At 48.1% G+C, this 23,584-nt stretch overlaps 1 protein-coding gene across 1 annotated transcript in view; it reads left to right on the top strand.

Annotated features, from left to right (window-relative positions):
* CAP2 (cyclase associated actin cytoskeleton regulatory protein 2) overlaps positions 1-23,584 on the top strand; it is a 317,746-nt gene that overhangs the window by 22,339 nt on the left and 271,823 nt on the right. The window contains exon 2 of the mRNA XM_029590710.1: positions 11,824-11,948. Within this exon, the coding sequence (XP_029446570.1) occupies positions 11,825-11,948 (124 nt within the window). The 5' untranslated portion in view covers position 11,824. The remainder of the gene's footprint in view (positions 1-11,823; positions 11,949-23,584) is intronic.

Genomic DNA, 23,584 nt, shown 5'->3' on the forward strand with positions numbered 1-23,584 from the left:
TCAAGATTCTTGGTAAGAAATGATACTGGTGATTCCTCCCCAATTGTGGTGTGGAACTGTTAAAGGCCTGTGTTTTGAGGTCTTTTTGATTTCTAGGGCTTCCTTTCTAAAAGAAAAAGACTGCACGAATTTGCAGCTGAAAATCTAATCCTTAGAAAATAAACATCTTTCAGATGACTCTGGGAAGACACTCTTTTTACTGGGAAGATTAAAAAAAAAAAAAAAAAAAGATTGCACATCTTCTGGAACTTTCCAAACAGGAATATTTTGAAGGGAGAGAGAAAGCTGGAAAGTTAATTACCAACAATTTGAAGAAAATTACCCTCCAAAATCATATATTAAAAATTAAGGATGAAAAATGTAATATCCTGACCAATAATTCTGATATCAGAAATAGATTCCTGATATTTATGGGACTCTATATAGTGTGGGAACTTCCATTTCCCCTGACATGATTGAAATTATTTCTCAATCTTACCTTGTCTGAATTGACAGAGGACATGTGAAATGAACTAGGTAAAGAAATTTCTAGCTTTGAGATTCTTTTCACCATTAAGAACCTTAAAGTGGGTAAGACTCCAGGGCCTGTTGGGCTGTCAGCTAAATTTTACAAACAATTTGCACCTTTTCTTGTAGCACATTTACAGAAGGTGTTTAATTTTCTGAGGAATGAGGGTTCGCTACTTACAGATTCCAATGTGGCAGGCATTAATATTGTAGCTAAGCCAGGACAAGATCCTACGATATGTGGGTCTTACCGACCCATCTTCTTAATAAATCTGGATTTAAAAATTTGGCCAAAATATTATCCGACTGTCTTAATAAATTTATTGGGCAACTTATTTATCACGTTTTTATACTGGGAGAATGGCTGCGGACAACGTGCATAAAATAGTGGATTTAATGTGAATTGCTCATAGAGAAAATATTGCCTCTATTTTTCTCACTATCTAAGCTGAAAAAAGCATTTGATATGGTGCATTTGGCCATTTCTCTTTCATATAGTGGAGAACATAAGAACATAAGAAAATGCCATACTGGGTCAGACCAAGGGTCCATCAAGCCAGCATCCTGTTTCCAAAAGTGGCCAATCCAGGCCATAAGAACCTGGCAAGTACCCAAAAGCTAAGTCTATTCCATGTTACCATTGCTAATGGCAGTGGCTATTCTCTAAGTGAACTTAATAGCAGGTAATGGACTTCTCCTCCAAGAACTTATCCAATCCTTTTTTAAAACACAGCTATACTAACTTGCACTAACCACATCCTCTGGCAACAAATTCCAGAGTTTAATTGTGTGTTGAGTAAAAAAGAACTTTCTCCGATCAGTTTTAAATGTGCCCATGCTAACTTCATGGAGTGCCCCCTAGTCTTTCTATTAATCCGAAAGAGTAAATAACCGATTCACATCTACCCGTTCTAGACCTCTCATGATTTTAAATACCTCTACTCATATCCCCCCTCAGCCGTCTCTTCTCCAAGCTGAAAAGTTCCTAACCTCTTTAGTCTTTCCTCATAGGGGAGCTGTTCCATTCCCCTTATCATTTTGGTAGCCCTTCCCTGTATCTTCTCCATCGCAATTATATCTTTTTTTAGATGCGGCGACCAGACTTTGTACACAGTATCAAGGTGCGGTCTCACCATGGAGCGATACAGAGGCATTATGAACATTTTCCGTTTTATATTCACCATTCCCTTTCTAATAATTCCCAACATTCTGTTTGCTTTTTTGACTGCCATAGCACACTGAAACCGACGATGGGAAGATGGGTTTAGTGGGTTTTTCAGGACCTGGATTCATAAACTTTATGATAAGCTGAAAACTCGTATTAAAGTTAATGGGGAATATTTGGATTTTTTTTTCAGTAGAAAGAGGCACTCCCCAAGGTGCGAACTGTTTGCCATTTTTCTTGAAACTATGACTATTCAAATTCAAAATAATCAACTTATTTCTGGATTTCAGTTGGGTAAAAATATTTTTAAGCTTTCCCTTTTTGCTGATGATATTATGTTTATGATTACTGATCCCAATACTTCTTTAATAGCCATTGAAAAAGACTTAGGTGACTTTTGTAAAGTGTCAGGTTTTAAGGTTAAGTGGGAAAAAAATCCTAATTCTTAATATTTCATGCACCACTGAAACAGAATCAAGCTTATGAATGCAGCATCTGATCAAATGGGCATCATGTACAATTAAATATCATGGAATATACCTAGGAAAACAGCCGAAAGATTTATTTGCATTGAATTATTCACCTCTGCTAAAGAATATTTGGCAAGACTTAGAAAAATGGGAACGGCTATCCCTCTCCTGGTTAGGGAGGATAGCAGTTGTAAAGATGAATGTTTTACCAAGACTGCTTTATTTGTTTCTCACTTCACCAGTCCCCATTTCAAATGGTTTGCTAAAATTCTGGCAAAAGACATTATTTGGTTTCATTTGGAAAAGGAGGCCTCCCAGGGTGTACAGACGTGTTCTTTATGAACTTAAAGGTGATGGTGGGCTTAGTGTTCCGAACCTTCTGTGATATTATATTGCAGCCTAGCTCTGGTTGGCAGTCGAGTGGAATAACTTGCGTGATCCCAAACAATGGGTACTAATGGAGCAGTCTTGGATGAACAATATGCCCTTGTCAGCTGTTCCTTGGCAACCGCAGTGTTCTTGGCATGATCGCGCCACTATGGTGCCGAGCATGTGTAATATATGGAAAGTGTGGAGAAATAAATAGTGGGGTCTAGGGAGATCTCCTACTCTTTGCATTTATTTCATAATATTTCATGTCTTTCCTTTAAAGTATGGAACGATGGTATTTTTTCTTATGGAGAACATCTGGGAGGCCGGGGAGATGGTCTCATTCAGTACCTTGCAATTGAAATATAATATTCCTCAATCTGAATTTCTTTCTTAACAATTATATTATTCTTGCATAGTATCAATGTGGGATCTCATGTATTGCTTGGGAGGTCTCTCTTCAGGGGAGTTTGTACTAAGGCAGGTAAGCTAAAAAGGAACTATCTCTAAATTATGTATGCTGCTGAATTTTGAATCGAAAGGCAAAGCCCACTCATGTTCGAGGCATGGGAAAAAGATTTGGGCCATGCTTTTGTTAGGGAGGAGTAGAATATCGTCTTCCCCAAGATTAGCAAATCCTTGATTTGTCCCTAAGTTTGGAAATAGCTATAAAATGTTATGCAGATGGTACTTACTCCTGAAAAATTGCACAGATAATATCCAACTATAAGTGAGCTTTGTTGGAGAGGTAGTGATGCCGTTTAGGATCATTTTTTACATCTGGTGGGATGCATTATATTCAGCCTTTATGGCATAGTGTCATGGCTATTATCTCTGAGATTGATAATGAAAACACCCAGTACAGGCGGAGGTGGTCTTGTTAAATTGGCTCGACCAGAGTGTGGGACCTGCCTTCTTAAAACTTGATCCAACAGATTGCCCTGAATCATGAACTGAAGTTGTGAGATTCTCGACACAGAATAGAGCTCCTCCTTTGAGGGTTGTATTATCCAGATTGGACACAGTTTGCACAATGAGCAAGATAATTGCTGCTAAACTCATACGCTTTGGAAAGTTGACCTAGTTGGGGACCTTATATTCATTAGAAAGAACTCGCCAGATTTTAGTTTCATGCCCGAAGGACTATTTCTGCATTTCTTTCTGATTGCATGAAGAAAATTGTAATGCTCAGACACTGAAGGACTTTTATCTTTATTTTAGCGCAATGTTATGTGGATTCTGGGGCTTGAATTGAAACGCGATTGTTGTCATGCGAGAGTGTCAACTTGATGGCTTTCTTGATATTGTCTACTTTGTGCCACTTTTATTTGTTGCAATAAAATTGCTAATTGAAAAAAAAATCACAGTTTGCTCAGATCTCCCTAAAATGACACCTTTTTTTCCTCTTTTTTCTTTAAAAGAGAGGTGACTGAGTGACAGGTTGCTGTATTTTACATGATGTGGTCAGGGCCTTGGAGGTCCAACCAAGGTGCTTCAATGGCATTAGAGTGTGCTGTGACCTACCTGAGATTACACCTGACCTGAACTCGCCTGTTTTTCCGTAAGATAGGAAAAGAAGCAGGGAAGTAAAGTATTTGAGGAGGGTGTGACCACACATGAAAAGTATGAGCCAGGAGTCATGTGATGCTGTACCATCTGTGGCAGAAATTTGATTGAAATTGGATGAATAGTTTAAAAGTTGTTGGGGGGGGGGGGGGAGACAGACAGACATGATGATTTTATAAAGTCAGTTTCCCTATAGGAAACTAGGCTAGCAATTGGCAGCTGTTCTAGTCTTTGACCTTTTTATCATGAAACCTTTTAAACATGTATTTCATTCTTGTTCTAGCGAATTTAATGTTTGTGAAAGGGGTTGGGTGTGATAACACTTGGAACCAATGTCCTCCGTGTGTCTACAGATCGGGTATGGTGCAGGTGTCTCCATGCTGTCTTTCCTTCCAGAGGGTCATTTTCAAAGGGACTTCTGCGGATGAAACGGCATTTTACACGCAGACATGGCCTTTTACAAAATTGCCCACCTGAATCATGGATAAATTTACTTCAGTGTTTCTTTGGAATAAAGGGTCAACAAACGAGTTGTAGGCAGTATCTTTTTTGGATTAACTTAATACATCTGTAATGAGCTTTAAAAGTTATTCTCTCTTTATCAGGTCTGTGAAAAAAATGGTGCAGTTATACTGGGGTTAAATAGTACAGAGTCATCTAGGTCAGAGCTTCACAAACTTTTAGCCAATGTGATCCAATTGTAGCACTTGAAAAATCACATGACCCCAGAGGACGACCACAGCAAATAAGCAGGGGTGCAGTCCCCCTTCAATAATCACTCCACTCTCACTCTCCCCGTGCTTCAGCTGATCCCTTCTCTCACCCTCCACCCTCTCCAACCTATCTTCTCTCTCAGCCTCCACCTTGTTCCTCAACTTCCACTTCCTCCAGAGGCTCCTGTCTTTACCTCTTCCCCTCCAGCTGATTCCCTCTTCCATTCTCCCAGTTCCTCGCTCCTTTCCAGCCTATCCTCTCTCACTTTCTACAGAAAGTGAGAGAGGATAGGCTGGAAAGGAGCTAGTTGGGAGTTATAAGAAGGCTACCTTCCTATAACTCCCAACTGATCCTCTCATTCCATCTCCCATTCCCTCCTCACTCTCACTTTCACCCTCCATCTCCATCTCCTCTCTCTCACCTCCCATCCTATCCTCCCGTCCCCCTTCTCTCACATCCCCCCCAGCTGGTTCCCTCTCACTCTTCAGATCTTTTCTCACGTCCACCAGTTCATCTTCTGCCGTTCCTCCTTTCTCATCCTCCCCAGCCAGTCCTCACCCCACCCCCACACCCTCTCCAGCGGATTTTCCCTTTCAACTGATCCAGTCCTCAAACCCCTCCTGCATCTGATCCCTCCCATCAAACAGCTCATTCTCCAAACATCTCCTGGCCAAGGTCAGCAGCAGCAGCATTTTCCTTTGGGCCTTGGGCCGACAGTGTTACGATCCCCCCTGTTGCTGCACTACAGGAGGTATCTCACCTTCCCTCCGGAGGCTGCTTCGAAGCCAGGGCCTCGCCTGTGCACCATCCAGGACTTGCTCCAGGGCCTGGGAGGCCTAGCTGTTCCTGAGGCCTGCCTGTGGCTTGCTTGACTGTGTTTGGACTTCCTGTTTGGCCACGCCCTTCTCCCTAGGGGCCGGCCTGCAGCTCTCCACCCCAGTTATAGGGCTAGCTAGGGGCGGTCCTGGCAAACTCCTCCCAGGGAGTTGCCTACATCCTGCAGTATAAAAGGACTCTCATTTCACTTGCTACTTGCCTTCGGATTGGCTTTACACATTGCTGTGTCCTGTCTGCTGATCAAGGTCCTCCGTGGTCTGCCTTGCTTTGATGGCTCCTTGTCCTGTCTCTGCCTTGATGTCTGCTCCTGATGTTTCCTGATCCAGTTCCGGTTGTTCTGCCCTACATCTTCGTCTGGCTCCTGAGCCTTCTGGCCTGTTGGGCCCTGGAGTGGCCAACAGGAGGGATTCGTCCCTGTGCTCTGGAGCTTCCCTTCCTGCCAGCCGATGGGGCTTTGGATGTCATTGGTCCCGGCATCGGAGTTCCTTCTCGCCTGGATCTTTCCTGCGCTCTCCTATTCTCAGCGTGGTCCGCGACCAGTCTTCCTGGGCTGTGTGGGGCGCGTATGGGACAGGGTGGTCCGCGACTCAGTCCCACGGTTGGGCTGAGTAAGGCGCCCTGAGGGACAGTGCCCATGTCTTCCTTCCAGCCCTTGCCTCTGATGTCTCTGCACCAGCCCTTGCTTCTGATGTCTTTGTACCAGCCCTTGCTTCTGATGTCTCTGCACCAGCCCTTGCTTCTGATGTCTTTGTACCAGCCCTTGCTTCTGATGTCTCTGCACCAGCCCTTGCCTCTGATGTCTCTGCACCAGCCCTTGCTTCTGATGTCTTTGTACCAGCCCTTGCCTCTGATGTCTCTGCACCAGCCCTTGCCTCTAATGTCTGCACTAGCCTTCGTCTAAGATGTCTTCCGTGTATTAAGGACTCTGTCTGCCCTCGTCCTCTGTCCGGCCTGCCGCCCTTTGCCGTTACCCAGCGGCAGGTCTGAAAGGGCTTGGAACAGTCGGAGGACCGTTCATCAACCAACATTGCGTTGCTGGTTGTCATGGGCATGCAGGTCTGGCTGAGGGTCAGACTCCGCTCCTTAGACCCCTGCTTCAGTACCCGCCTGGCTCACCATGCCAGCACCGGCTCACCTCCCACGGTGTGGCTGGGGGCTCCTCCCTAGCTCTCGCCGTGGCCCAAGGGCTCACACCACCTGCTTTAGAGACGGCCGTGCTCCTCGCGCCTACGATTTGTACCCGAGGGCGCCCAAACCCTCGGCCCGTCAGTGGCATGGCGGACGCGCCCGTAACAGACAGTGGAAGCTAACTGATGGGAAAGAGAGGGTAGGCTAATTACAGGGGCAACATTTTTCTCTTGGATAGGTTCAGTGGCGGGTGAGGAAAGAGGAACAGTTGCAATCTCTACTGGCCTATAAACACTCAGCGCTCCCCTCCCCACATGTCTGGTTCTGAGCCCGACACAGTGGTCTGCAAGTGTCAGGAGCAGAAGCAGTGAAAGTCAGAGTGGAACCTCTGAGCCAGTGCAAGCTCACAATCCCTGCCGTGGCCCCAGTCCCTCCTGGTAGAGGGTTTCCTCTTACCACAGAAACACATGTGAGGGTGAGGCCACTCACAGGCCCCATGTTAACTTGCACTACTGATGCCGCTGGAGCCTGAAGAGCCTTGCCGTTTGAGGCACTTGTGATCCAGCAGATCCCATTTGAGGTCACAACCCACAGTTTGCGAAGCCCTGCTCCCGGTCTTAGGCTATCTGCACATGCCTTTACAGTTCAATAAAGGAAAGTGAAAGGGAGGGAGAATGTCAGAGGTGATGAGTCAGTAAAACTTTGCAGTTGAAAGTGCCTATATTTGATAATAGGTCAATCTTTTCAAGCCCAGGGCACACCTATGTTAACAAAAGTGGGTGGCACACTAACCTTCATGGCAGTGCAAACACGGAGAGAACTCACGTGGCCAAAACCAGGGCTAGGGGAGCACTGAAAGCCCCTCCAGTTTCTCTTCCATATTTTAAAACAAAGGGTGAGGTGGAGCAGAGATATGCACGAACCCAGAAGTGAGAAGCTGGTGTGGTGTAGGCAGCTGGCTCAGTCACCTTGACTCTTGCATGTGGCTGCCAGAACTTCTTCACTGCTGCTGCTTTCGATACTCAGAGGGGCTGATGCATGGGCTCAGCCTAGCGCATGGTTTACGTGCAGTTGGCTGTGTGTTTTGGATGTACTAGGCTAGTGCCTTATGCAATAGCGCCCATCAGATGTAAATTGCATGTCGAGGATATTAGATATTACCTTCCAATGCAATAAAGTGCTGGGTGCCAAATTTACGCGGCAAATTTAACTCCAGCCTCAGAGGTGGAGTAAAGTCAACTTGCAGTCAAGAGCTCATGAAAAATATTAAAAAATAGGTTCTCAGTGTTGTCCTTCTCCTTAGTATCATTATGACAACTTTAATTTACTGCTTTAGGTGGAGAAAAATAATTGTATATTTTGATTTGAATAAAAGAAACCCACTTTTCTTATGGCCACACAATTTCGATGCCCATGGCAAGGGGCACTTCATATTTTGCTGAGGTTGCCGAAGTAAATTGTAACATAAAAAGAAATGGGATGAAAACGGATGCTTGTACTGAGCACCCATTGCAACTGGGCGCCCGATGCAATAACCTATTGAACGCTGCACGCACACACTTTTTCTTGCTGCCTCTAATTTAAATATTGCATCAGGTGCCCAGGGGATGTGGCTCGTGCGCATTAAGACAATGGCCACTCACTACTAGCGCCTGATTTCAGCGCACGTTTGCTGCATCGGCCCCAGAGTGAGTCATATACAGTGCTCAGTGCCCGCTCTCCTCATCTCACTCGGCCTGGGGATAAGACAGTGTACTGTAAAATAGTAATAAGGGCAGAAAAAAGAACAAATGGTGTATCCAGTCTGCCCAGCGAGTTTCTTATGGTAGTAACTGCTGCTCCGTGCAGGTTACCCCCCAAGCCTTATGTAAAGGGTAGTAATAGTTATAATGAAAACCAAGCAACTGTCAAACCCATAACAAAATTACTGCTAGCAACATTTTTGCAGGGTGAGCAGCTGTCTTGATAATTCAGACAACCCTGCTTGAACGTGCTTTGCTTTTGGACTTGGCCATAGAAGCAGTCCTGTGCTTTTTCCCTAATGTCTGTGCATCAGTACCCTGGATCATAAAAGATGGGACCCAGCATTGGCTGTCGTCTGAATCCAATTCCTCAAAACCCCCCACTGCCGAAGTGGAGAGCGATGTTGCAGCTGCGTCAAAAGCATCAAGGCTAATTGATTAAGGGTAGTAATACCTATGCCTTCTGTTAAGGGTAGTAACTGCCGCTCTGTGCATGTTACCTCCATGCACCCTTTTCTTCACTTCTAACCTCTAGCCCTTTTAAATTCGTTTACTGTTTTCTTCCTCGCCACCTCTTCCGGAAGGGCATTCCAGACGTCCAGTACCCTCTCCATGAGGAGGCTGGAAGGAATCAAAGGAGACAGCTCAGAAGGGGGGGAAGATGAGGAGATGCTGTGTGCCCCGTGCATTCTGCACAAAGCAGGTCCTGGCTATCTGCGCCCTGCATGCTGCCCGTTAATGACTATACTCTAGGGCTCACTCTGAGGCTAGGAAGCACGATGGAGCCCCTACATGTTTAAGAGCCACCGTCTCTTGTTGCTGTGAGGTGCTGAGAGCAGAGCCTGGGTGCTGGCCCGAATGTGAACGTCAGCCGGTGGTGACTTTTCTGTGGCGCACCTGATCAGCTCTGAAGGCACGCTGGTTGGGAAACGCTGACTTACATGCACATGTGAATTTATTTAAGGTATGTCTAGCCTGCTTAGCTACTGTTCTAGGCGGGTAACAAATAAAAACATTCATAAAAAAAAATCATGCCTGGACTAGGTGCAGGCATTTTGGGAAGATGGGTGCGCAGTTTGGAAATCCAAAAGTATGCACACATTTTAAGGAAACAAATTCTGCCCCCATTGTAGCAGGTGTAAGTGTGTGCAGGTCGATTTGGTGGAATAATGTTCAAAACAGATAGATGATGCACGTAAATCCGCTTTGAAAATTGGTGTAACTTATGTACGCGTATTGGCCGGCTATCTTTGTGTGCAATGCTACAAAATTAAGCCCCTTCAATGTGCCTCAACCCTCTTCTGGAGGGACACCTCTTGGGGGAGAGATTGTCTCCATGCCTTTTCCATCTCTGGTTTCTTTCCTGAGACTGCTTGCAGAGGTGCCAGGCAGTACCAGCTGTAACGGTGGTTTTAATAATGTGCATATCAGTCCATGGAGATCTGCCAGCTCATTTCACATAGGTCATGAAATAGCTTCCAGTTGGTAATGGCTTTTGGTCACTGTCAGGCCGGGTTGGATTTGAAGTGGTGTCCTAGAGGTGAAAGATTCTGTATCCCTGTGCTAACCCATGGAGTTATTTCACCTCCTGGGCTGCCTTTTCTCTCTCAGAATGAATTATTGTAATTAGATTTGGTACTTAAACTTTTCTCTCCAGATTTTATGTCTCTGTATTAATCGCTTGTCTCTCCCACTTGCTGAAAGTCTAATACTGCGGCTCAGACCATAAAATAATACTTGCTGAAGACTCAAAAAAATGTAGTTCTTAATTTAGCTAGCAGATGGCTGTAGTTTTTAGTCAAGCTGGAATATTACAGCATCACATTTTCTAATTAATTATGTCTTTCTACTTTACATGATTTGCATGTCGCCATCTGACAAAATAAAAACTGGCCAAGAAACCTGTTGTACTGCAAGAGAGAGTGAAAAGTCTTTCAAGGCATGTCTGTCTAGTTAATTGGGTCTCAGGATCCTCATTCACATAACAGATGGAACATCACGCCCATCCAACTAAACAGAAGAACTGCACCCACCAATGCACAGCATCATTTCCTGTGTCCATAATGGGAATAGTAGTAATCGCCATACATCAAGTCTTTCTTTTTTTAAGCTATTACTTTTTAATTCTCTAGGTGACTGCCCTGCAGTTCCTCTGAACTTATGGGAGTAGTTATATTTAGAACAGTTTTGCAAATCACCTCATGGAGGATAGTATCCATTTGGTTCATTCTGTATTTTATTCCTTTTATGACTTCATAGTCAGTGTGGCCCAACCAGATCCGGTATATGAGAGAATTTCTGCATCATGGCTGCTTCCAGTACTCAGGCAGACTGTGGTGCGGCAGGCCTAACAAAGCTCAAAATTTGCAGCCTAAAAGAAAAAACTTTTAACTGATGCAAAATGGATATTATTTGCCATGCACATCCCTGAGATATTGCACAACATATGAAGGGTACAATTTTGTTTTAAAAGGATGATATCCAGTTCTCACCAGATTTCCTCAAACTTCCCATAATACTTAACTGTACAACTAAGGTCTAGATAATTTGCTTTTTAAAGCATTAAGGGTTTTTTTTGTAGCTACTTAAAAAAAATGAACAGATAGGGAAACTCCCCCATAATGCTAGGCATTGCCAAAAGGATAAAGTTCAGTCTATACTAATCCGTTTGAGTGATCTAAACACTTTTGGCTGCTTATACCTTTTTTTTTTTTTTACACACCCAGATTTTCCTCTCATTTTCTCTTCCCCTTGCTCTATTCAACCTAACTCTTGGTCTTTCTGGTGATTCCTCTACTGTATGCCATTTGTCTGCACTACTTACTTTGGTTGGGCATAGATTTCAATGATTGATGTTGTGCGAATGCACTTATCTAAAATAAATGATAAGAGAGGCGTTGGAAATAGGGAAAAATGTTTGGTTATGGTTGGAGGGGAGGGAGTTTTCAGAACATTGAGGAGGAGGTGATGCATGCACAGCCTTTGCTTGTACGTGTCCTGCGTGCATTCTTCTTACCGAGTTCCCTGGTGTAACTTAGGACATAGCAAGTGTGTCATCGTTTCACATCATTAACTTTCACAATGGCAGGAGAAGAGCCTTTTTTATGAAAGGATGACAGACCCTGCACCGCTATGTTTGAGTCATTGCACATTTGGGTCACAGAGTTTTCTAGAGTCTACCGGGTTTTCTGCATTTTGTTTTCCCATCCAGAAATTGCTGGCAGTTACAGGAACTGAAGATTGGCACAGTAACAAGAAGTACAGACAGATACGCACTTATGTTGGATCAGTCACCGTGCTCTTTTTTTTTGTTGTTTTTTTCCAGAATGGCAGAGATGCAGGGGTTGCTGGAAAGGTTGGAGAAAGCTGTAATTCGCCTGGAATCAGTATTATCGGATCCGTGCAGAGCTGCCTTAATGGAAAATGTCACTGTCAATGGAGTCAGTGAAGGTATGATCTGCAGCTTTCCAATTACTAGGGAAGGTGGTGATCTAGAGTACAGAACCTGCCTCTGTGCCTCAAATGTGTAGTTCCTTAATGCTTCCATTCAGAAATCATTGCCACAGAGCAGAGGTGGACAACTCCGGTCCTCAAGAGCCAAAGTCGGGCCTAGTTTTCAGGATTATTCGTAATGAGTATGCATAAGATAGATTTGCTTGCATCGCCTCCATTGTATGCAGATCTATTTCATGCATATTTATTATGCATATCCTGAAAACTGGGCTTGTTTGTGGCTCTTGAAGGCTAGAGTTGGCCAGCCTTGCCATAGAGTAGCCAGAGCTTAAAAATCAACTACTTTAAATACATTCATGAAGTGTAGGACAGAATTGGAGCTCGTTAGCAACACTGAGCACTGTGGTAAGGGGTAATGTAGACTAGGAGCAACTTTTGACTATATTGTGTGCATGTGGGATGTAATGTATGCCAGTGAGTGCTATCACATATACATGCATGTACATATATAAATATGATTGATATGTCTGGTCTCAAAGGAGAATTTTATTCCCCTGAAAAGAAATTCTGGATTTTGTGTTGCTCCTCATGCTTAGAGTAGATGATGGTCAACCACATGAAGCTAAGCCCTGCTATACTCTGTCTACTAGACTCCATTGATTTTACTCTCATGAATTCCCTACACATCTTCACAACACTGGCAACAATACTATTCTGTCCCAGTTGCTGAAATATGTAGCCAGTTTTCTTTTCAAACTGCTACTGCTCTTACCATTTGCATGTTTTCTTTTTGTGGCAATTGCTGGTTTGTAACCTGTCTTGCAGATAATTGGTAGCAAGATATGAGCATTCTAAATGAGGAAGATTACACTAATGATATCACCAGACATTTCTAGTCTGGATTCTGGCAAAATCTTCTATAAATCTCTTTATTTGTTGAAATTATCAGCCAAAGCAACTTTGCTATTCTATGCGAATCCACAAACAAATGTGAAAAAGCAACTTACAGTGCAATTCTCTTGCTCGAGGCTTCCTTCTTCCTCCAGGGCCCCACCTAATCCTCTATGCTAGTGGTTCTCAACAGGTGTGTTGGGACACACTGGTGTGTCGCAAGGTCCTGGGAGGTGTGTCACAGGGCAGGCAGAAGGACATGCACTGGTTGTGTACTGCTGCCTTTTCATAGGTAGGGCTATTGCTGTTTGAGTTTTTAGAGTCCTTATTGCTACGGTATGCGTAAATATGCTGAGTACTTTTTTTCAGGTTTTGTATTTTACAATGTGCCTGGTAAGAAGGGAGTTTGTGGTTACTGAGATAGCACCAGAATCAGAATATCTTTTTTATATGGTGAGTGTATTTGAAATATCCTAGTTCTGCTCTGCAATCAATGTTTGGAGACGGGAGGGAAGGGGTGTTTCGGGTTCCTGTGGATACAGAATATATGTATACATTTATCCCCATGATGGTCAAATGTTCAGTGTATCATGCATGTAAGCATTATCTGTCAGGTGTGTCCCAAAAGAAAAAAGTTTAAGAACCACTGCTCTAGGCCCTGCTCTCTTATCCCCAGCTGATGGGATCCTCCCTGACCTAGAATCCCTTGCTCTTAAGGAGGACCGGGCCAGATAACTGTGGCTGGTCCTTTAAGGTGTTCTGAGAGAGTTTCTTATACACTCCCTCAGCTTGGGCTTGTTAGGTCTAGCACCCAGCCATGCCTGGGCTAACTCCTGGCTCCTCCTCTGTGGCACATATGGTATGCCCCTATTACGAGGGTAAGTCAGTAAGTAAGTCACAAACATACATGGGATTAATATTCATGAAATTTATTTAAATGCAAAAGATGAATTATTTACTGTGAAATATACAGAATATAGTCACAAATAGTTTTCTGTAAAAACCTGTTGCGGTCCCGACCGCCCCTCTCCTGATAGGGCTCAGGCCAGCCTACCTCCGCTCCGACGGCCGCGGGATTCCTCCTGTTCCAGTCCCCGGTGGGCTCCCGGTACGCGCACATCCCACGTGGCCGGACGCCATTACGGGCCCGTTCCTCTCTGGCCTCGCGCGCGCGCTAGGACGCTCTTCTTGTGCGCCCAGCTCCCGGAAGCCCGGCTCCACCTCCTCGGCTGACGTCACGCTCCGCTCCCGATATAACCGGCGCTCAGTCAGTCCCTAAACGCCTTGCAACGAGGTTCCCAGCTATCTAAGTTGCTTCCAGTTGCGTTTCCTGTTGTCTTCCTGGTTTCAGCCTTGACCCCAGTTTGCTTCTGACTCCGCTTCAGCTCGCCGCCTGCCTTGACTCCGGTTTGCTTCTGACTCCGCTTCAGCTCGCTGCCAGCCTAGATTACAGTTTGCTTCTGACTACGCCGCAGCCCGCGATCACCCGTGCCTCCAGGTGCCCTTCCACGTTTGCTTCAGCCTGCCAGCAACCCTACCCGGACTGCCACGAACTTTTACCTCAGCTTGCTTGCGCTGGTTCCAGTGTTCGTTCAGGGCCAGCTCCTTGTCCTGGTCTTTGCTGTGACTCTCTGGCAACACTCGACCCGCCTCTGCTACTGCTAGGCCTCCTGCCTTCCCATCGCAGACGGCCTTCCTGGACATTCACTGCAGCACCTAAGTCCCAAGGGCCCGGGCCCCTAAGGGCTCCTCCCGGGGGGGGTCCCTGGCTCCGGGTGAACCCCTGCCAGCTGGTGTCTCCGCCTCCCGGCCTGCCCTATCACCATCAGTAGGCTGGCCCAAGGGTCCACGTCTACTCTCATAGCAGTCCAACTGCAACAGTTTGCAAAGCCATGGACTCGGCGGAGGCTCCAGGCCTACAGGCCATCCCGGGGATGGCACAGCGCCTTCAACAGCAACAGCATTGCATCGACGCCCTTGCTGCAACGGTGGAGCAGCTGGTTAGCCGTCTGGAGACCGCTCCACCGGACCCGCCTCCAGCTTTGCCTCTTGCGCCAGTACCCAGCTCCTCATCGGTAACCCAGTTGCCTGCACCGACCCGCTATGCCGGGGATACCAAAGCATGCCGAGGCTTCTTGAACCAGTGCTATGTGCGTTTCACTCTCTTGCCTGCACAATTTCCCTCCGACGCAGTCAAGGTGGCATACATATTCTCCTTATTGGATGGCAAAGCACTTGACTGGGCTTCTCCCATGTGGGAGTGTCAAGATCCCTTGTTACAGAACCTTCAGGAGTTCGTTCTCAACTTTCGTCTTGCTTTTGACGATCCTGCATGCCAAACCACGGCTGCATCTGAACTTTTGCATCTCAGGCAAGGGACGCGCTCAGTGGCTGATTATACCATAGACATGGAAGTTGGCTGGCGGGATGATTGTCTTAGGGGGATCTTCCTGGAGGGCCTAACCAGTCGCATCAAGGATGAGTTAGCAGGCCGAGATCTCCCGGATGACCTTAATGACTTAATCGAGATAGCCGGCAGGGTGGACCGTCATCTACAGCAGCGGGATAAGGAGACGCGCTCCTATCATAGGGCTCCGTCCCAGCCTCCAAGTATCACCAGAACCTCAGCACCCAAGATGCCACCCACTTCGGCCAGTCTCGGAGAACCTATGCAGTTAGGCAGATCTCCCCTGACCCCAGACGAAAGGAAGAGACGCCGCTCGCAGGGCCTTTGCCTCTATTGTGGGGGCAAGGGGCACTTCCTCTCCAACTGCTCGGAGCGTCCGGAAAACGACCGTGCCTAGGTTATTCTGAGGAGCTACTCCTAGGCTTTGCGGGCTCAGCTCCTCAATGCACCATACCAGTGACTCTTAAATATCCCGGTGGGGAACTCCAGACCCGTGCCTTCATTGACTCTGGCGCCGAGGGCAATTTCATCGTGGCCGACCTGGTGGATCAGCTGTCGCTCCCCACACAACCCAAGGATCCCCCACGATGCATCTCCTCCATCCGAGGCACCTTGCTTCCCGGGACCATTACCTGCTGCACAGCCCCCCTGACTCTCCAAACCGGGCTATGCCACTCAGAGGAGATCTCTCTACTAGTGCTGGAACGGGCTGTGCATCCCCTGGTCCTTGGACTACCGTGGCTCCGACGTCACTCGCCGGTAATTCAATGGGACACCCTCCAGCTCACCAAATGGAGTCCCTTCTGCTTTGAACACTGCCTACAGGTTCCACATCCTCCGAGGCCTCTTCAGCTGTACTCTTCGCTTCTCTTACCAGAGCCATATCAGGCCTTTACTGACGTTTTCTCCAAGGAAATGGTAGAGATTCTTCCTCAACACCGGCCATTCGACTGCCCTATCAATTTTCTACCGGGCACCACACCCCCACGAGGCCGGGTATATCCGCTATCCCTGCCAGAGACTGCAGCCATGTCTCAGTACATTACTGAGAATCTTGCTAAGGGCTTCATTCGACCCTCTTGTTCCCCCGCAGGAGCCGGCTTCTTCTTTGTGGCTAAGAAGGATGGCTCACTCCGCCCCTGTATAGATTATCGTGGCTTGAATGCCATTACCAAGCGGGATCGTTATCCCCTTCCACTGATCCCGGGATTGTTGGACCGCCTCCAGGGATCACGAGTATTCACAAAACTGGATCTCCGGGGGGCCTACAACCTCGTACGTATTCGACCAGGAGATGAATGGAAGACGGCCTTTAATACCAGGAATGGGCATTATGAGTACTTGGTAATGCCCTTTGGACTCTGCAACGCCCCGGCCGTCTTCCAGAACCTCATGAATGAGGTTTTACGTGAGATGTTACACTCTCACGTCATAGTGTACTTAGATGACGTGCTTATCTTTTCAAAGGACCTGGAATCTCATCGCCAGCACGTCCGACAAGTTCTACAGGCACTCCGGGACAACTGTCTGTATGCCAAACTAGAAAAATGTGTCTTTGAGGCAGAGTCTTTGCCCTTTCTGGGGTACATCATGTCGTCCACTGGCTTCCGGATGGACCCCGAGAAGGTCTCGGCCATAACCAAGTGGCCTCAACCCCAGGGCCTCAAGGCTCTCCAAAGGTTCCTGGGGTTTGCTAACTTCTATAGACATTTTATTCCTCGATACTCGCATCGGGTCGCTCCTCTCACTGCCATGACCCGCAAGGGAGCTGACGCCAAGAACTGGTCCGACGCAGCAGTTAAAGCCTTCTCAGACTTAAAGGAGGCATTCCTGGCGGACACCTGTCTCCACCACCCGGACCCGGCAAGACCCTTCATCGTCAAGGTCGACGCCTCCAGCATGGCCGTTGGGGCGGTCCTCAGCCAACACTCCACTTCAGGACAGTTACTTCCCTGCTCGTACTTCTCCAAGAAGTTCTCCCCAGCAGAAGCGAACTACTCCATCGGCGACAAAGAACTTTTAGCAATCAAACTCGCCTTCGAGGAATGGAGGCAGTGGCTCGAGGGAGCGAACCACCCCATCACCGTATACACGGACCACAAGAATTTGGAATTTCTTTCCCAAGCCCAGCGACTAAACCCCCGTCAAGCCCGATGGTCCATGTTCTTCAGCCGTTTTGATTTTACATTACAATACCGCCCTGCAGCTAAGAACCTTCGGGCCGATGCCCTGTCTCGGACCTCTCTATCTGAGGATAACCCTGAGCCTCCTCAATACATTCTGGATCCTAGCAAAGTCCGCCTGTCAGCCCTGACGGTCCTCTCCCAGGATAGGACCGTAGTTCCCTGACGAGACCGTCTAAAAGCCTTGCGCTGGGCTCACGACTCCTCACTGGAGGCCGCGCCGGGCGAGAACGGACACTGGAGCTTCTCAACTGGTTCAACTGGTGGCCTAACCTTCGACAGGACGTCCGCACCTACGTGAGCTCATGTCCCACCTGTGCTCAGCAAAAGCCCAGCCCCGGTCCTCCGTGCGGCCTTCTGCAGCCTCTCCCGGTTCCCACAGAACCCTGGACACACCTAGCTACTGACTTTATGGTCGACCTGCCAATGTCACATGGAAAGCCGGTCATCTGGGTCACCGTCGACTGTTTCTCCAAAATGGCGCACTTTGTCCCATTGCCCAAGCTACTGTCCACGCCTGAACTGGCTCTGCTTTTCGCCCAATACATATTTCGGATTCATGGGCTTCCCCAGGACATTGTTTCTGACCGAGGGCCACAGTTTACAGCACGCTACTGGAGAGCTCTCTGCAGATGCTTCAAAGTGCAGCTCAACTTCTCCACCGCTTTCCACCCTCAGAGCAATGGGCAGTCTGAGAGAATGAACCGCTCTCTAAAGACCTTCCTACGGGCTTTCATCAATGAGAAGCAAGACAACTGGACTGAGCTTCTGCCCTGGGCCGAATTTGCCTACAATAATCAGTTTCATGCCGCCACTGGACTCTCACCCTTCCAGCTAGTATATGGGAAGCAGCTGAAACCCCCGCTCCCCATTCCTACGCCTAGTGTTTCTCCGGCCGCTCAGATGACGGCTCAGCAACTACAGACACTTTGGCAGACTACTCAGGACAAGTTGGCACTCTCAGCCTCCTCTGCCAAGCGAACCGCTGATCGCCACCGGCGCCCAGCACCTACCTATCAGCCAGGAGATCGGGTTTGGCTCAGTACAAAGAACATTCATCTCCGACTCCCTTCAAGGAGGTTTGCACCCAGGTTCTGCGGTCCCTTCCGCATTGCGGAGAGGGTGGGCCTCGTATCATATCGCTTGATATTGCCCTCCTCACTTCGGATCCACAACGTCTTCCATGTCTCGCTGCTAAAACCCTTGGTCCTTTCCCGCTACCACCGTAAACCTCCGGATCCATCTGCTACTCCCATCGCTGATGATCCTACATACCAAGTACGTGAGGCACTAGATGTACGGTTCAGCAACCGAAGATGGGAGTATCTCCTCGCCTGGGAGGGTTGCGGCGACGAGGACAACACTTGGGAGCCCAGCCGTAATATCCTGGACAAATCCCTGCTTCAGCAGTTTCACCTTGAACACCCAGAGAAACCCGGTCCTCTTAAGAGGGGCCGTAAAGGGGGGGTACTGTTGCGGTCCTGACCGCCCCTCTCCTGATAGGGCTCAGGCCAGCCTACCTCCGCTCCGACGGCCGCAGGATTCCTCCTGCTCCAGTCCCCAGTGGGCTCCCGATACGCGCACATCCCACGTGGCCAACGCTATTATGGGCCCGTTCCTCTCTGGCCTCGCGCGCGCGAGGACGCTCTTCTTGTGCGCCCAGCTCATGGAAGCCCGGCTCCGCCTCCTCGGCTGATGTCACGCTCCACTCCCGATATAACCGGCGCTCAGTCAGTCCCTAAACGCCTTGCAACGAGGTTCCCAGCTATCTAAGTTGCTTCCAGTTGCGTTTCCTGTTGTCTTCCTGGTTTCAGCCTTGACCCCAGTTTGCTTCTGACTCCGCTTCAGCTCGCCGCCTGCCTAGACTCCGGTTTGCTTCTGACTTCGCTTCAGCTCGCTGCCAGCCTAGACTACAGTTTGCTTCTGACTACGCCACAGCCCGCGATCACCCGTGCCTCCAGGTGCCCTTCCACGTTTGCTTCAGCCTGCCGGCAACCCTACCCGGACTGCCACGAACTTTTACCTCAGCTCGCTTGCGCTGGTTCCAGTGTTCGTTCAGGGCCAGCTCCTTGTCCTGGTCTTTGCTGTGACTCTCTGGCAACACTTGACCCGCCTTTGCTACTGCTAGGCCTCCTGCCTTCCCATCACAGACGGCCTTCCTGGACATTCACTGCAGCACCTAAGTCCCAAGGGTCCGGGTCCCTACGGGCTCCTCCCGGGGGAGTCCCCGGCTCCGGGTGAACCCCTGCCAGCTGGTGTCTCCGCCTCCCGGCCTGCCCTATCACCATCAGTAGGCCGGCCCAAGGGTCCACGTTTACTCTCACAGCAGTCCAGCCGCAACAAAAACCAACTACTTTTCAACGTAATCGCCGCGAACATTTATACATTTGTCCCAGCATTTGAAAAGTCCGTCAAAACCTTCTGCGTAAAAGTCTTTTGGCTGGCATCGTAACCAGCGCTTCACCTCTTTTTCCACTTCTTCATCACTGGTGAAATGTTTACCACCGAGATGGCTTTTCAGTTTGCCAAACAAGTGAAAATCGCTGGCGATGTTCAAGAACTTCCCAGTGCAGGTTCGCAATTGTCTGACAAGTCTCATTCGAAGTGTGTGGTCTGGCATTATCGTGAAGAATCAGCACTCCTCTTTTTTCCAGATCTGGGCGTTTTCTACGAATAGCTCCTTTAAGCTTTAATAGAGTAGCACAGTAGGAAGCCGAATTAACAGATTCACCATGCTTCTGAAAACTGGTTAAGGGTATCCCATCTCGGTCCCAAAACACAGTCAACATCACCTTTCCTGCAGAAGGCACAAGCTTGAACTTTCTCGGTGTCAGTGATAGTGGATGCTTCCACTGCATGGAATCACGATTCGCTTCTGGTTGATAGTGGTGCACCCACGACTCGTCATCATTGATTCACCTTCGTTTGCATAACGGCAGAGATTTTCCAAACAGACACCCATCCAGTTGTTCTTATTGTCTTCGGTCAGCTGTTTGGGAACCCATCTTGCACAGACTTTGCGAAAGTTCAATGCATCATGCATTAAGGAATATGCTAATCCGTGAGAACACCCAATTTCTTTGGCAACTTCGTCAATTGTTACCCTCCGGTTAGCGCGAACCATCTCTTCAACCTGCTTCACAGTTGCCTCTGTCGCAATCTCTACAGGTCGACCAGGTCTGGTTTCGTCGTTCACGTTGGCACATCCTTGTGCAAATTTATCGGTCCAGTTATAAATTGCTTTACGCGAGAGACATTTCTCTCCATATACTGGATACATTTCTTTATGAATGTCTTTTGCCACTAAGCCCTTAGCCCATAAAAATCTGACAACAGCACGTTGTTCTTCGACCGTACAATCTGTCAACACGGCAGCCATTTTCCTTGTGTACACAGCCCCTGCGCATGCACAGTTTAAATAACTATTTATGTACATAAGCACTTCTAAGGTGCTGCCATCTATGGAATATGACAACATTACAGATATATGTTTTATTACCTTAGTAGAGAGATTCGTGACTTACTTACTGACTTACCCTCGTATCTGTGAGTTAGTCCCACAGGGTGGCAAATTGGGGACAATCACACCCCAGAACCATTGGGTATGGGAGTTAGGAAAGGACTCCATTTCCATAATGGCTTGGTCCTGCCGGGGTCATCAGCATTACCTGACTAGTTAGATATTAGTATACAGGCGAGTGTCTCTTTCCTCATAGCTGATGTGCTCTTTTTGGACCAGACCATTGTGAACCAGAGTTTTACTATACCCTGAGTCTACTAGAGCTTGGGTGGGAACTTTGTCCAGCTCCACCTGGAACATGAATTCCATAAGTCCTTGATGTGGTCCCTGTTTGATGTACTTTCTACCTTCAGTTCGGATGTAAACCGGTATGATGTAACCACTAATACCGGTATAGAAAAGAATTAAATAAATCTACTAAGTTACAGTTTGTGACAGTGTTTGCCCATTCGTGCTCCCAATTTTCATTCTCATTCTGGGGCTCTGCCTCTGCCCCCCTGCTCCTTCTTGCGTCACTTCACCAGCTTGTATTCCCACTCTATGTCTTCAAGCCATGTGGTCCTCTGTCTTAGAAAAAGAACATAACTGCGGTTTGGGTTCCCCTTTGACTTTACCTGCTCTTACTAAGGGCTCTTTGTTTTCTGCATTTCCATATGAGCAGTGATCTTCCTCATTTCCATTCCTCACACAAAGGGCCCAGAAGGAAAAACTATTCATAGTCTTGTTCCTAGGTTGTGCCAGTTTCTCCAAGGTTCCTTTTTTCCTTTGATTTGAGGATCATCTCTGCTTTTGGAGATTTGCTTTTATCCAAGTGGACTTTAGCCTCTAGTGTTGGCTGTATCACAAAGTTGACTTCCATAGCTTCACTTTCCTTATAACAACAGTCCCTTGCCAAATGACATCTCCTTCCACAGTTGAAGCAAGTGGGAGAGGATATGGTCAGTGGTCTGGTTACTAGGGATGTGAATCGGGCTTCGGACAATTGAAAATATCGTCGATATTTTCAAAATCGTCAGAAATCGGGGGCTCTCCCAAAACAATAGGAAAACCCCACAATATTGATCATGGGGCTTCCCTTATCATTTTGGGGGAGGGCGGGAAAAACGGCACACAAAAATAACCCCTAAACCCACCCTGACCCTTTAAAAGTAACCCCTTAGCTTCCCCCACCCTCCCAACCCCTCCAAAACCTTTTTACAGGTACCTGGTGGTCCAGTGGGGGTCCCGGGAGCGATCTCCCGCTCCAGGCTGTCCTCCGGCTACTGGGCCATCCTTTGCTCTTACCTTGTGACAGGGTATCCATGCCATTGGCCAGATCCTGTCACATGGTAGGAGCACTGGATGGCCGGTAATGGAATGTTTGAACGAGTGTTCCCCGGCATCACGGATGGTGGAGGTAAAGGTAAGGGAACTGCCTGAGCCGCCGCCAATGAATCGAGACGAGCGTTGAGCCATTCTAGGGAGGATGCCATAGATTCCAATAGTCGTTGCTCCATAATCTTCTGGGCCAGTCCAGGAATGGCCTGCCTGGCTGAGGCCTCTGCCGGGTCCATGGCCTTGGTATTCTGTTATGAACCTGGAAGTGGATCCTTAGTCCGAGGAAGGGTAAGGGCTACTTCAGAGAGAGTGAACCCTTGAGACCCCTCTCGTCGGAAGGCGAGGCCTGTTACTGCAGAATTTGAAGAGATGCTGGAAGTCCTTGGTCCCCCCAGGAGGAGCCTGTAGGGACCAGGACCACTTGGACTTAGGTGAATCACAGAGGACGGAGAGTTGGTCTGGATGCAGGAGCCTCCTGCGGGTCGTGGTCTCCAGACCGCTGGCGCCTCCAGCAGGTCGTAAGACTGTCCAGTAGTGACAGCCGAAGAGTGGTCGAAAGCAGGTCCTGTAGTCCAAGTAGGTGAAGGGTCAGAAGCCGGTCCAGAGTCAACGCCAGGAGAGAGGTCGGAAGCCAGTCCAGAGTCAATGCCAGGAGAGAGGTCTGAAGCCGGTCCAGAGTCACGCCACAAGAATCCAACCAAGGAGGAAGAAGAGCAGAAGCGGGAACAAACAAACAAGAACAGGCTCAGTCGGAGGAACCAAGGAACTCCGAGCTCAGAACTTGACCAACCAGGAAGCCTCAATACCAAGGCAAAGTCTGAGGAGCAGACCTTGCCTTAAATACCAAAATTATAGGAAGGAGTCCAAGGAGGAATCACGACAACTTCCTGTCATGGTTCCTTTAAATTTAGCCTGCAGCCGCGTGCGCGGCCCTAGTCAGCCCCAGAGGGGGGCGGAGTCAACCCTGCAGGAAAGGAGCCATGCGGCCGGACGCCGTCAGTGACAACGGCCGTGAGGGAAGCGCGGGAGAGGACTGCCCACGCCCATCGGAGCCTGGGAGACCACCTGACCCCGCGGTTAGGCTTTTGCCCTGGTCGCGGTCTGCCAGGACCGGCGGCCATGACAGTCGGTCCCAACCGCGGACCGCCGCAGTCGGCGACCATAACAGTTTCCTTTGCAATTAAGCTCACTTTATCTAAAAACAGTTTCTGTTTGGAACGTAAAGTAGGCTGAACCTGTTCCTCGCGCAGGTCACCAGAGGCAGGCAGAGCTCCGGAGTCTCAATGCGTGGATGAGACGATGGTGCAAGGAAGAG

Source organism: Rhinatrema bivittatum, chromosome 2 (genome assembly GCF_901001135.1).
Source record: "Rhinatrema bivittatum chromosome 2, aRhiBiv1.1, whole genome shotgun sequence".
NCBI classification, from domain to species: domain Eukaryota; kingdom Metazoa; phylum Chordata; class Amphibia; order Gymnophiona; family Rhinatrematidae; genus Rhinatrema; species Rhinatrema bivittatum.